Below are 15482 nucleotides of genomic sequence, written 5' to 3' on the forward strand. Positions count from 1 at the left end.
CTTGCCTGTAGCACACAAATATTTGTAAGAGACGAACTCGTGAATGAAGGTAAAACGAATACATACAGTAAATTCCTGAGCATAGTCCGCCGTGGTGTACCAGGAATACAGGGGTGAGAATGTGGCTTCGAGGTTGAGCAAGACTGGGCGCCTGAAGTGTGTAGCAAAGAGTGAAGAAATTCTGCTTCGCTGAAATTGTAATAAGAAGCTGGAGAAAATTTGGCGTCGACAGAATTGACAGCTTGTAATGATGATTGAAGCACTTTCCACAGAGAGAAGTAATGTAGAATTTGAAGAATAACTTAATGAAGAAACGAGACTGGACGAACATAGAAAACTGTGAAATCACGAAAAACTGACGAGTAGAATTAGAAAATATTTTAACAGAGAAATACCGCAACGTTTATAAGTGCGAAGACGACAAAAGTATTAACATTAAGCGAAAGAAAGAAAACATCGAAGCCTGGTCCTCCAAGAGGACCAGGATCCGCACAACGTGAAAGTCCGAACTAGAATGAACAAAGCTGGCGTGGTGAGAAGTAGGGGAAGCGAACAAAGCAATGGACAGAAGAGTGTGTGTGTGTGTGTGTGTTGACAACAAGAGTAGTGTCTTAGTGTTAGTATGAGAACGATTAGAGAAACTGTGTGTAATTTGGGAATGAAGACATAACAAAAATAATTTGAGCGAGCAGTCCACTAAAGAATTACGTAAGACTGATGAAAATAATTTCTGAATACGCAAGTTGAAGAAATGACATCAGGGCAGACAAAGAGAAATAGACTTCTAGGAACTATGACAATATTGAAATTGGTTGAGAATAAAAAAAAAAACACTAAGCCTAATATATACATTAAGACTAAACAGCAATGAAATAATGCGTGATAGAAATAAGCTAGCACCAATACGATGATACAATAGTCAGACAAGCTGGAGCCTGAGAGAAATTGATATAGAAAATAAATCCAAATAACCTATTTAAAAATACACGTAGATAAGCCTTACAAAAATGCAAAATAAATTACTAAGCCTGTAAACTGCAAGACTCGACCATAACCTTGAATTCATTGGAATAAAACGACTTTACGCCAACGGCGTAAACAACCTTATTTCTTTGACCCCTTGACCAATTTTGACCAAAATAAATGCCTTACACAGAAATCATTGTGCTGAATTTCACCTAAATTGATCCATTCTGTCTGGAGATATCAAGGAAAAAATAGGTCAGTATTCATACTTATCTTTTATGTATATAAAAAAGGAATTGATTTCTTTGAAATGCAAGATTAAGGATCCCCCCCATAGGTATACAAAAAAATCTAATTCAGCAAAAACTTTCTATTTATTGCAAGGGTGGTTTTTATGTTTTTCTTTTATATTCTCGACTGTCCGGTTATTCTCTTATTCCGAAATTCAGTTATATCTCCGGAACAGTACGACCAATTTTAAAAAATTCAAACACCGTATTTGCTAGCAGTACAGGGCTAACCTTTGCATACAAAAGATATACTCTCGATGATCCAGTTGTCCGGTTATCCAGTCGTTTTCTTATTCTGAAATTCACTTATATCTTCAGAAAGGTATGACCAATTTAAAAAATTCAAACAACGTATTTGCTAGCAGTACAAGGGCTGTTTGCATACAAAAGATATACTCTTGATCATCTGGTTCTTCCATTATGTATGATCACATCTATATCATATATATGTATAAAGGAGTTGATTCTTTGAAATGCAAGATTAAGGACCCCATAGGTATACAAAAAAAATCTAATTCTGCAAAAAGTTTTTATTTGTTTCAAGGGTGGTTTTTATGTTTTTTTTCGATGAGAATGCTCATGTGGCAGTAAACCACACATTTTTATTGTACAAATCCAGCTACACAATGTTTTTTCTGAAATAACCAAAAGATTCATTTTTTAATTATATATCAATATGCCAAATAAAAAACTTATGTTTAATGTAAACTTAATGTTTACATTATTTAAAAAGTTATTGGTTAGAATATCTATTATTTCCAACAACCTCAATCTTCCATTTGACTTTAAAAGACTCAATTTCTTGTTCGATTATCATATTTGGTGACAATAAACGAAGACCAAGGACAAACTGTGGAAGTTGTGGGTCTGAATTTAAAAGAACTGTGTTTATCTCATACACAACTGTACATCAGATGATGTAGAGTAGGAAGTTCTAAAGAATGGTATATTTCTACCAAAGAAGACAGAAAAATAACAAATGTTGTCTATTGTGAAACTTTAAAGTAAAATTATGAAATTGAATTAAGAGATTGAATTGAATAATTAAAGTAATCAAAAAACAAATAGTAAAAATCTTTTAATTACAGTAATTTTTTGTAATAAGCAGTTAATGTGAGGCACGCAAAAATGAATAATGTCTTGAAAAAATTTTCAAGACTATAAAAAAACCGCACATTTGGCTACACCTCATGGGTTGTGAGAAAAATAGTTACAATAGTGAATTTTATAACTAAAGTTAAAATTATGTATTTTTACATGATTACAATAAATAAATCAGTTTTCAAAAACTCAATCTCCTTTTACACCCCAAAGAGCAGAGTGAAGTGATGCTGCCTGGCTGTGAAGTCGGGGCTGTAGCAAAAAAAACTCACTACAATAAGTTCATTGCAGCAAAATCCTAATATTTATTTTCTTAAAAATATTTCGGTAAAATACTTAACATACTCACAAACATGAGGATTGAATGTGTTGAGGGTCCAGGAGGCAGAGCTCCCTGGCTGGCTAGTTATGTATATACATAATTGTTTTGGAATCTTTTAGTGCTAAAATTGTATTATTTGATTAGTGAAAGTCATGAAAGATCAAGATCTGCAGAAACCCATAATGCAAAATATGACCTGATACCATACTTTTTCTTATGTAGTAAGTACACTGTATAGCTAAACAGTATACCATGGAGAGTTAAAATAAAATATGGTTGGAATTTTAAATAAGGATGAGATTGCTTATTCAGCTTACCATAATTAGATGAATTTATTAGTTTGATTAAGATAGTAATTAAGTAGAGGTTAATTGATTGAAGGAGAAAGCATCTTTCTCTATTCTTAGGCGATACTTTTTAATTATTATTATTAATGCTGTAAAAATGACGCTGATTCTCCTTATAGCTTTTTTGGCCAGCTCTTCAACTCGTTCCTCAATATTTGCAGCCACCAGCAGGGTCAAATCGTCGGCGTATGCAACCATCTCGGAGCCCCTGGTTACTCCATGCACAGAAGGCCGTCGTACATCGCATTCCAAAGTATTGGCTCGAGGACCGAGCCCTGTGGGACGCCACTTAACATATTAAAGTCTTCCCGTCCTTCCTCTGTATCCACCAATACAGAACGAAACGCAAGAATGGCAGGAGTTTCAATATTTCTTCCTACAGATCGCAGAGACTGGACAATGTCCCTTGCTGCTGTATCTTTCTATTATCGGGCGGGTTTCATGGGTTATTTAGTGGCAGTTATAAATTATAAGTTTTATCCATCTGCCTGTTCGATGAACGAAGGTGGGCACCTCGGGGCCTATGACGACTAACCGGCATGCTCGTGCCCTTTCGTATAGCAAACTGCCATTTGCACTTATCATTGCTATGTCAAGCCTCGTGCTTAGCATTGAGGTCGCCTATGAGTATCATGGGCCCATCCCAATTTTCTAGCACGGCATCTAGATCTGCGCCGGGTACAGCTGAGTTTGGTTTATTATAAGCCGAAACCAGCCGATACACTCTGCCTAGATGCTTCACATGTACACAAGTCTGCTTCATCACATTAGTATGGAGTTCGACCCGCATGTGTATCTGGCGTCTGTGGACTAAAATTGCAGTTCTACTGCAGGGCATCCAGATCATAGTAGCCTATCTGTTCTATACGTAAAGTAATTCCGAATGGTCACTTGTTTGTTCTCATTCAGACACGTCTCAGACAACAGTATCGCATCTATTAGTAGATCCTCGGCCAGACGGCAAAGTTCTGCCGTCTTGCCTACTGAATTGGCGTTCCACTGTGGCAGTCTGAGAGTTGCCTAACCATACTTAGATAGCAGGTTCATGAGGCACTTTATGATGGACTGAATACAGTCCTTCAGAAATTTTGCTTACCGGTAAGACATCCTTAATTGTAACTTGTAACAAGAAATTTGTACTGAAACTCACCTTCGGGGGTATGGTTATATTTATTTTGCTGGAGGGGCCAGGGGTCGTTAACGCCTTTTTGGTGGGGCGTGGGGCCTCTGGGACCTTGGTTAGTGCCAGAGGCCCAACAGAGGGCGGGTGTCAAACCCATGACGTCTGCCAGATGTCATGGGTTTGGCACCCGCCCTCTTTGATTTTGCCAATTGTTCGGCTGCCTTTTTTTCCTGCGGAGCAGGCTTTGTCGCAGGTTTGTTCGCCTTTTTTGTAACTACTGCTGGTTTATGCTTGGGTAGTGAGGGGGTAGGTGATTCCCCTTTTTCCACCGTCACCATTGCCGCTAGTAAAACTACCTGGGGCTCGGTTTTCCCCCTCCAGCAACTTGTGCCCAGCTACGTCTGTCAGTAACGGTGGATGTTTTCTTGGTGCACTTTTGCTTGTACAGTTGTACCTTATAATAATAAGGGCAGCCCCTGTATTGGCCGGGTGCGACCCCTTACAGTTTGCACTTGTGGCAGGCTGCTCACACAGCTTCAGACATGTCGTGGTCTACACTACATTTCACGGAAGAATATTCCATCCCTTTATCCAGGAAGCAAGCATTTTAGACTTTTTTTGGATAACTTTCAATATCAGTAAATGATATCAGTTTTATTGTCAGTAAATGAGACTCAGATGAACTGCTACATTTAAAAGTTGTATCACCAGAATCTGTTTCTTTTTCCTCCTTACTTCCATTAGACTCTGAGCTCTCTTCATCTAATGTCACATGTTCTGGAGGCTTTGGTATGGGCAATTCTTCACAGTGTGGAACTGGTCTCATTGCAGATTGTATGTTAGGGTACACCACTGTATGTTTTGATTTTCACGTAATCCCCTTAATGTTTGTTAAGCAGAAATAACAGTCAGAAGAGTGATCTTTGGGTTCCCTCCAAATCATAGGGATAGCAAATGGCATGTGGCGTGTGCCATTTTTCCATGCAGTGAGAAGCCTAAAACACGATAAAAAACATATGTGGAGCCCAGTTCCTTGTTTGGTCCCAGACTTTACTCTCAAAAGTTCAATTAGTAAATGTTTTTACTAATGGTGTAAGGTTTCGCCTTTGGGACTTGATCGTCACTTCACCACATACATAACAAAATGTTAGAATGATTTAAACAAACTAGGCATTTTGTAACTAACAACTAATTAAAAGAAATAAAGTTGTAATTATGTAATACGCAATAATTCAGATACACAAAGCACTCACAATGATGTGTTTTCTGGTTAACTACTATCTCACAACTGGTATTGTTCTGATGAATGTGTGCTGTTCTTGTTTGTACATACCTTTACACGTCTGAACCTACACAACAGTAGCAATGCTACCCTTTGAGTTAGATCATTTGGTTGTATCATATTTACAGTGATCATATTTATCAGTGATTATTTACAGTGTCTAGCTTTTACTTGACAATGGACGAAAAATGTTTTAAAATATTAAAAAAAAAAATTTAAATAAAAAAACTGTGGGTGATGGAGAAATTCTGAATACACATTTGAAAACAGGATAAAAAACTCTATAAGTACACCTATTTGTACTCGTTAGACAAAAATCATGTTGACAAGTGTAATATCATACACTATAGTGTGTGTGCACATGCACACACACACACACACACGTATGCACAACACGTAAGTTGCAAGAAGATATATTTTTATGTATATAAAAACATGTGAGGGATTCATATCATCACTGCAAAAACTACTGATAAATTTATGAAAATTTGTATAAACATTCTTCTTATGATGTAAGTGCACACTAAGAAAGGATTTTTTTGAAATTCTGAGTTTAAAGGGTTAAAATGGAGCAACAATGAAATTTACCATTTTTTTTTTAAATTTCTCTGTAATAAATGAAGTTATAAACTTGATTTTTGGTGTGTGTTATCCTCATGTGAATATCTAAAAACTAATTTGTAGATTTTTTGAAATTGAACTTCACAGGGTGTAGAAAGGTAAAAAAAAATGTTGAATGCTGATATCAAATTTTCTGCATTTTCGACTGTACTTAACAAGGTATTCGCTTGATTTGGGCTTGCTAATACTTTTCAGAAAAATTCTAAAAACCATTTTTGGAGTTTTTGATTTTTTAAATATTTTAAGGGGCAAAAAAATGGTTTTTATATTTTACATTTTATGCTACCACTATTGAATCAATCTTTAGTTTTGGTAACATTTTGATTGTAATTTATGTTTGTAATTCTGATGATGTATTTCACAAACGAAGCCGTGATGGGAAATCTAATAACCATTTAGTGGGTCCTGTACTGACCAAACTGTTACTCTGAAGAATTTACAATACACTGATAGTTTTTATAAATTTAACAGGATTTAATTTTTATTTATCATTGTTATTTTCTCAGGTATGAGTTTAACAACACAGGGGTATAATTAAATGTCCATTGGTATCGTGTTAATAATTGTTTTTTTTTTTTAGAGATCCTCAAATTATAAGGACTAATTTTGATCGGCCAAATTTGTACCTTGGTGTGTCGTTGAAAAGTGATGATCCATTTAGCGATGTACGGATATTTCTCAAACGAAATGGACTTAAATGGAATTTTCCCGGATCTACAATTATATACTGCCCTACAAAAAAAATAACTGAAAAGGTTTCCTCTATTTTGAATGGTAATATTAATTTTTCTATTTAAAAAATATGTACAGTATAATAGCAGTAGCCATCCAGATTATAGAAAAATGTTTGAAACAAATAAAATGTGAATTTTTAGATAATTTTTCATCCATATTGCAGTAAATAATCATAACTTGAGCTGAAACAGAAGAGAGCTATTAGTTATAATTCATTTATAATTATTCCTTTCTTTTAAAGAAAGTACAGCTTTAAAAAAATATTTTTTTGAAATATTGTTAAAAGAATATTCAGATTACTACTTTTATGTAGTGTAGATTTAAAAAAAAAATGTATTGTGTTACATTTATTACATTGTAGAATTAACATTTATGTGTTATTTGTTATGAAAAATGCACAATTTTCTATGAAAGAATTAAAATCCTACAAAATGCCATTTCTTGATATAAAAACTTTTTTTGTAATCATCATTCTACTAATAGTATTATATAATCAAACACGATTATAACACAAGCATTGTGTTAATTTCAATGTAGCTTTAAGGCATAGATGAGAAATACATCTTTTTTTTTAGTTGTTAATAGATAACAAACACATAGATTGCTTCTAAGGATATTATGTAAGTATGTAAAGCTGTGTGCATACCATATAAGAAAAAAAAGAGTTTTATTTCTGTTTGGACATTTATGAGAAAACTGACATTGTTCAATTTTATTTAGGACAGAGTGACAATCTTTAGGAATATATTTTGTACTTTTTGTTTATCTTGTGCGAATCAGTATTTAGTGCTTTCCTTTAGTTTCCATTACATCTTTGTACTAGGTACAAAACATTTTTTTCACCATTCATTGGAATAACACATTCTCAATAAAAAAAATCTAGGTTAAATGTAATATATTTTGTCGCTGAATGGCTTCGATGGCATATGGCACTTAATTACCTTATGGTAGCCCTGAAAAGGGCTGTTGTTGTTGAATGATTTTGACAGCTCGTAATTCATAACTTTGTGGTGGCTCTGAAAACTGCCATTTTTTTGTGTTAGCTCTGAGAAGAGCTGTTGGGTCCAGAAGCTGATCTCCAGTGAAGTCAGGGAGTTGCGACTCGGCCATTAAAGTCAGACTGGGCATCCCCTCAGCAGCAGTTGGGTTCCTTCTACAGCATGACAATAGTGGTCTCCAGAGCCCCGCAGTGTCGGGTTGGTGTTGGTCATCCTTTGTTGGTGTGGCCGAGGCGGTTCTCCCTGAGCGATCCCACGCTGGGCCAGCTCCTGCTGCTGAGTTCACCAGCCAGGGGTGATTGAAGCCCGGTGAGCTGAAACGGGAAGGTAGCTTCTGCGTCCAGCAGCTCCCTCAGTGGGTCGGACAGGCCTGCTGCTCCGGCAGGGATGTTGGCATTCGCCAGGAGGTCCTACGTTGAGGCAGCAGGGAACTTCTTGTCTTTTTCCATCTTCTTCTTCTTGGTCTTCTCCAGGTGGTGGTTGACAATGAATTGAACCATGTTCATCTGCTGATTTTAAATTAGGCATATATGAGGTAACAAAATATATATATAACTTTGTGAAAATTCAAATAATTCATCAACATATTGACCATTGTGGCACATAATCTCATTAACAACAAAATAACCACCAAATACAGTAACAGAATCTAAAAAACTAATACCAAAAGTCAACTTTCACAGGATTCTGCATCATCAGTCAGTACAGAATTCCAAAATTACATCAAACTAAAAATTTAGAAAACATTAACATAACTCAAATTATTGATTCCAGTTGATATTGAGTTGTGTTCATATTTTGTGGTTTATTAGGGTTTATGCTTTCTAAATTTTTAGTTTTTATTTATTTTTTGTTTCTGTTTAATGTAATTTTGGAATTTTATATCAACTGATGCTGTGGGATCCACGAAAGTCGACTTTTGGTATTAATTTTTCAGGTTTTGTTACTGTGTTTGATGGTTATTTTGTTGTTATTGAATTATGTGTACATATATATTTAAATTCAATTAAATAAACCACAATACAGAAGTACAGAATTTATTTTATAGATTTTTTTTGCTATATTTCTTTATTTACTTACAATCAGCTATTGCAGTGTAACTAAAAGTAAGTTATATGACTGACCATCACTTGAAAGAGGACCACCCAATGAAATTCTCAAGTAATACAGAAACAATAGTATAACATAATAATATAACATTTGATAATGCCTTTGAATGTCCAGCCAATATTAACCTTAAATAAATAACAAAATAAGTAACTTTAAATTGAACAGTAACTTTGAAACAGCCAAGAAACAATAGGGGGTGAGCACCAAGCTGCCAAACCAGATTATCATAACAGGCCAACAACAAGATCAAATACATGAAGCCGTTTTAGCCTCCTAACATCCTTGCTGTTGTCAAGCAGATTCAAAGCAAGATGATTAATATGCTTATCCAACCTGGATACATACCTCGAAACCAGATGTCCAACTTCCTCTCGAACGTATGGAATGCCTACGTAATCATGGATTTCAGCATTCCTCACGTACCATGGCATGTGGGTTATGTTTCGTAGAAGCTTGTTAGTCAAGGTTAGTGAGTGAAGCGATCGTAGATTATGTTTGGTTAGAGGTTGCTTATTCCATGTACTGGCGAATTGTATGTATATCATCATAAACTATGCTCGTTAACCTCATCCAATTAACGTTAAATGTCCAAATTATGTATGTTATGGGCAGTTAATTAAATTAACCTGCAATTATGTAAAATCATCAGATCATTTCAAAAATTTATTAAAATTATTATTAATTAAACAAATTAATGTAATTTGTTTATATTCAGATATAAACTACATATATATATATATATATATATATATATATATATATATAAAATAAAATTTATGTCAGTAAAACTGGCAGATGTTTTAAAAAAAAGGTTTACATAAGATTACAATGCTTGCAGAAACAATAAAAGAGGTGTGTCTAATTTGGCCAACCACTTGTTGAAATGTAGGCATAGTATGATTGTAAAAATAATTTAGACATTTTGGAAATTTGTAATAACAATAAAAAAATGGATATACTTAAAAGATATTATATTTCTAAATTTAAACAAAAGTGTGAAATGATGATCATCAGATTGTATTTGAAGAAGATGTTTTAATTAAAGACGTACTGAGTTGTAGCAGTTGTCAACAATGATTACAAACATAGATGTGTGAATTTTAAATTTACATCATTCCAATAGTGGCAGTGGAGTTGTGTTAATATTACAAATTTTGTGTTTATTTTTTCTAAATTTTTAAGTTTTTTTTTTTTTTTAATTGTAATTGTAGAATAGTCTACCGACAGATGTGGTATCCTGCGAAGTCAACTGTTGGTATTTGTTTTTATTTTTTTAGGTTTTTCTTTAATGTTTTTTGGTGGTCAAGTTGATATTTTTTGTTGTTGTTTTTTTATAATATATATATATATATATATTGAGATATGAATTTGAAGATAAGTATATACAAGGTCTGTAAATAAAGTAATGTGAATGGTTCAGAAAAATTTTTTATTTACAATCCAATTATATATGAACTCTCACCTTCAAAATATTTTCCTTGGGAAGCCACACAATGCTTCAAACGGTTTTCCTACTCTACATAGCAGTGTTGAACTCAGAAACTGGAATATCCTTCAGATGGTCAATTACATTTCATTTGTTTTCTGCTCTTCCAAAATGATGTCCTTTGAGGTGTTTTTTTAAAGTCGGGAACGGGAAAAAGTCTCAGGGCCTCAAGTCAGATGAGTAAGGTGGTTGAGGAACTACAGGAATGTTTTTCTTTGCCAAAAACTCATTAATTTTGAATGCAGTGTGACAAGGTGCATTGTTTTGATGCAACATCCAGTTGTTTTTGATCACAGGTCTTACACGGGCAACTCTTTTCCGCAGTCTTTCAAGAATTTCTCGGTAAACATATTGATTTACAGTCTGTCTTGTAGGCAAAACCTTATGAGGAATGCCATTACTATCAAAGAAATAGATTAGCATGGTTTTGATTTTCTCATTTTTGCTTTTTTGGGTTGTGGTGGGTATGAAGTGTGCTCTCCTTGCTCTGGCATTTTTTTTTTGTACTCAAATATGCAGGATTCATCACCAGTAATAACATTTTTTTTAAATGAGGATCAGTTTCAATTCGTCATAGAAGATTGTGGCACACTTCCACCCTGTTTTTTTGTTCAATAGTGAGGTTTTTTGGGACCAATTTTGCACAAATGGTTTTCATGTCCAATTTGTTTGTCAAAATTTGATGGACTGTGGTATGGTTCAAATTCATTTGTTTTGCAATCAATCTGACAGTTAATCACCAGTCGTATTACATCAGGTTTCTTATTTACTGAACATTGTCGTAACTTTTTGATATTAACGGTCTTTCAGTGCGTGGATTGTCAGCAACTGATTCTCGGCCATCTGAAAATGCTTTAAACCAGGTAAAAACTTGGACTTGTGACAGAGTGTCATCTTCATATGCCCTTTCCAATTTTGAAAAAGTTTCAGTAGCATTCTCATCGAGTGTAACTCAAAACTTGATTGCGCAACGTTGCTCATGATTAGTATCACTCATTTTTGTAATGCACAACTAAAACTCATTTATGAGAAGTTTGTTTACGTCTTACGTGGCAATAATAGACTAAAAATATTAATACCTAATATAAATCAGCTGTTCATATAACCATATATTTACTAGTAACTTTACAATGTTGCTACTTTGGCTGCCAAAAAAAAAAAAAAAACTAGTCTCGTTACTTTATTTACAGAGCTTGTATATATATATATATATATATATATATATGTTTTGAACTAGCCATTGAAATAGTAACCTTAAAGTAATGCATATTCTAATAAAGTTCAGTGATAAAAAGTGTAACTTTAGTAACAAAAAGAGTAATTATAAAAAAATTAATTTCTTGACAAAGACATTAGAATAGCATAAATGAAATAAAAATACTAAAAAACAGGTAAATGTTCTTATAATAAAATATTTTTCAAAGTACTTATTCATACCTAAGGCTGGAAACCCAGGACAAACTGGGCAGTGATACATATTGTCTTTGTGATCTTTTTACCTGCACATATCTTACATGCTTTTGGGACATTTTCTTTTGCCCTTTACTTAGGAAATCTTTTGGTATGTGTTGAAGAACAGCAGTATTTTTTTTTTTTGCAAGAAACAGCTATTGGACAGTGATGCACAGGATTATCTGATTTTAAAGATGTAATAGGTTAGTGATCTAATTATGGGATCCCAGAACTTTTTAAAAGAATAATTTTGATGTGTTTTTAGAAGTAAAAGTAACTGTTCATTGAAATCAGATGTCATATATGAATACCCATTTTTTTTTTGTACCATTTATGAGTTTGCCTTTCAATTGGATAATATGCTGTCGTATGACCTAAATTATCAATGCCTCCATAAATTTGTTACATTTTACTAAAGTCTCTGGTTTAAAGGTTTCACTCTCTTGTTTATTAGCAGCACTGATCATTTCATTTCCAAATTCAGAGCTGATAATAATTACATCCCTCTTATCCTTCCATTTAAATACACAAACAGCTTCATCTGAAAATAAGACTTCTACTTTACTTTTAATTTTTTAGAAACAACACAAGACGGGCTTCTCTTTTAGTTTGGTGAGGTACCTGCACATCATGCTTCCTTTCTAAAAGCTTATGGACCAGACCAGCATTATGTTTGTAGTTGTCCATGAAGGTAGTGCCCATCATCAGTCACCTCTCCATGAGCTTACGTATTACATTTTATGAGTGGCCAGGACCACCAACTTCTTTATCGGAAGCCCCATTATATACAACCATCTTAAGTTCAGACTAGAAAATTCTGTAAGCATGTACGTTTATCCTATACCAATGTTGCTATATTTAATATAATTATGGAAAAGTAGTCTTACCTCTCCAAAGTACCATTAATTTGTCAATGCGTAAATTATGTGTAGGGATATTGGTTTCGTCTCTTGTTTGATGGAAAAAGTGTTCGTACTTTGTATAGTCTGTCATCATTTGTTATTGGTCCATTGGCCTAGTAGTTTTGCAAAATGTAGTGACAGTAATATTGGAGCAAACCTATCTTGGCTCATACAGTTTCTGTAAAATGACATATCATATAGAACATCAGCACTCTTTTAATCAGAAAGGTGAGGCATTTGAACTGTGGCATATGAAAGAGCAATCCTATAAACGTTAAAAATTCCTTAGTTACGGATTTCCATTTTTTTATTCAGGCAGTGGTGATGTTGAAGTAATAAAAGAGTTTGCTGGTTTGTCTTAGATCATTTATTTTGTTTGTAAAAAGTAAGTAAAAGTATTGTCTATGTATTTGTATATACAAACATTGTATATACAAATACTAGTATATCTCTAGTATTTGTCTAAGGTCACTTCCAGTAAGTAGAATTCTCAAGCAGTTATGGAAGTAATTTAGAATTGAATAGAGGTTGGTTTTTAGTGGATTTTGTTGTCAATATTGTAGTCCTTTGTTGTGTAGAGGTGGAATGAAAAGAGACTGAGGGAGATGAGTCTGAGGGGTGCTGGTGTAACCTCAGAAGGGTTGTTCTGGTTCATTGACTGTTGCCTCATCATCATGGCTTTCTGTGAAGTCAGATTCATCTGATCACTCATCCGATGAAATTGAGATATCATCCTCACTGTCTTAAAAATTATCCTTTAATTGTTTGGCACTTTGAATTATATCTCCCTCATCTCTTTTTGAGATGTTGAGGTTGAATTTCCTTATGTCAATGGTGTTGACTCAGATAATGGTAAATTTTGCGTTTGGTTATGCTTAAAAACACTTGCAAATGAAAAAAAACCATGCAACAGAATGAACAAATTTGACAAAAAAGTTTTATAAAATATGCAGTGTAGTTTCACCATTCTTTGTATAAAGTAAAAAATATTACTGAATGATTGTGTTAGTTAACCTTATACAAATGCTGACATCTCCCTAAAATGAATATGGGCAAAAACAAAAACTACAGTGATAGTCCACAGCCATCCAATAAAGCCAAATTGACTATGATGGTAGTCCATAGCGTCCAATGTGATAATTTTATTCTTCATTCCTTTGTTTTTGGTACTGTTTTAATAAAAACATATTTCTTGTTCATATGTAACTTTATATATTCTAATCTTCATCTTCCTGTGCAGTTTTTACATGACAGCATACTAATCCAGGTTACCGTAGTGTGATGGGATGAATCATTGACCTTGTTCAATTTTAAAATATCTTTTTACCAAGTTTTCTCTTTTCCAATTATTCCATTTAAAGCTTTTTTAACTTTTCAACATTCTCCTTGATGCAACAATACTGAAGACCTGAATAAAGATAATGAGTAACAACAAGTTTACAGTATTATACAACTCTTTATTGCATAATCCCTTTTAATATAGTTTTTCTGATCTGTCTATAGAAGAGCTTCTAAATTTTATATTTAATTGTTTATTTGTATTCATATTCTAATTACAAATTTTATTCTAATTTGTAGATAATGCTGTTCAATGTGCTATGTACCATGGTGACCTCTCTATGAAAAACCGCGAAGAAGCACATGATAAATTTGTTAAGGATAACATACAAGTTATAGTGGCAACTGTTGCTTTTGGAATGGGTATAGATAAACCAGGTAAGTCTGAAATTTCTTTTTTAATGTTTATTGATTTTTCCATATTAATTATTGTAAACTCTCTTATTGGTATTCTTTTTTTTTATGTTACAATTTCTAGATTCTTATTTATTCTTAATTTTATGTGTTTTATATAACACTATTATTGCTACCATCTATGATAATTGTTAGGAGGTAATATCTTGAGTCATGTCTGCTAAATAGTTAATTTCTAAAAATCTAATTTGTGATATCTATGTCAAGGAATTGACATATTGTATCTATTTGTTATTATTTTCTTATTTTATTAGCTTATTTATTTCTTTATCAGTGATGTGTATAATGTTGTAACTGGTAGAGAAGCTTATATTAATAGTAAGTATCAGAATAAGAAGAGAGTAAATAAAGAACATAAGTTGTCATATTAAAAAAGAAACAATTAGAAATTCTTTCTAAAAAAGAAATTCTAGAACAGTGTAGACGGTTTGGACAATAGAAGCATTACGCATAAACAAACAGAAGGGTGGGTCAGCTACTATTAATACAGGTCAAGCTCTAGACCTGCAGCAATATTTATTGGTGTCCTGCGGATACCAGAAAATTTCAGTACAGTTTACAGTTAATGCAAGGACAGTATGTGAGAGCATTTGAAGTGAGTGTGTGGTAACAGTCAAGTGTGTGAGTGCAGTGTGTCACTAGAGTTTTACATTTTGGGTTAGTGTTCTTGCCTGTGGTTATATACTTTTATATATACTTCATATATTTAAATATATGAAGTTGTTTGAGTCCTTTGTGAAAAGGGGTCAAGGTGACATTATTCATTGATAGTAGTGTAAGCTGGTTTCCTTTGTATATATTAGGTTTAAATAATTTTGTATAAAGTAAATTATTGATTTTATAATTGTTATCTCACTGTCTCAATCACTTTTTAATAAGAGTAGATAAATTGTATCTGTAAGAATTTTTAATCTGCTATCTCTCAGTATCCTTGTTGAACTGCTATGATGATCCCAGTGATAATACAGGAATGTATCATCTCTGTAGCACCATTG

The 15482-nt window shown here is 33.4% G+C and overlaps 1 protein-coding gene across 1 annotated transcript in view; it reads left to right on the forward strand.

The window, feature by feature from the left end:
- Window positions 1–15482, forward strand: part of LOC142321939 (bifunctional 3'-5' exonuclease/ATP-dependent helicase WRN-like) — a 64692-nt gene that overhangs the window by 14779 nt on the left and 34431 nt on the right. The window contains exons 6-7 of the mRNA XM_075360469.1: window positions 6633–6826; window positions 14314–14451. Coding sequence (XP_075216584.1) covers window positions 6633–6826; window positions 14314–14451 — 332 coding nt within the window. The remainder of the gene's footprint in view (window positions 1–6632; window positions 6827–14313; window positions 14452–15482) is intronic.

This window comes from Lycorma delicatula, chromosome 3 (genome assembly GCF_047948215.1).
Source record: "Lycorma delicatula isolate Av1 chromosome 3, ASM4794821v1, whole genome shotgun sequence".
Taxonomy (NCBI): Eukaryota; Metazoa; Arthropoda; class Insecta; order Hemiptera; family Fulgoridae; genus Lycorma; species Lycorma delicatula.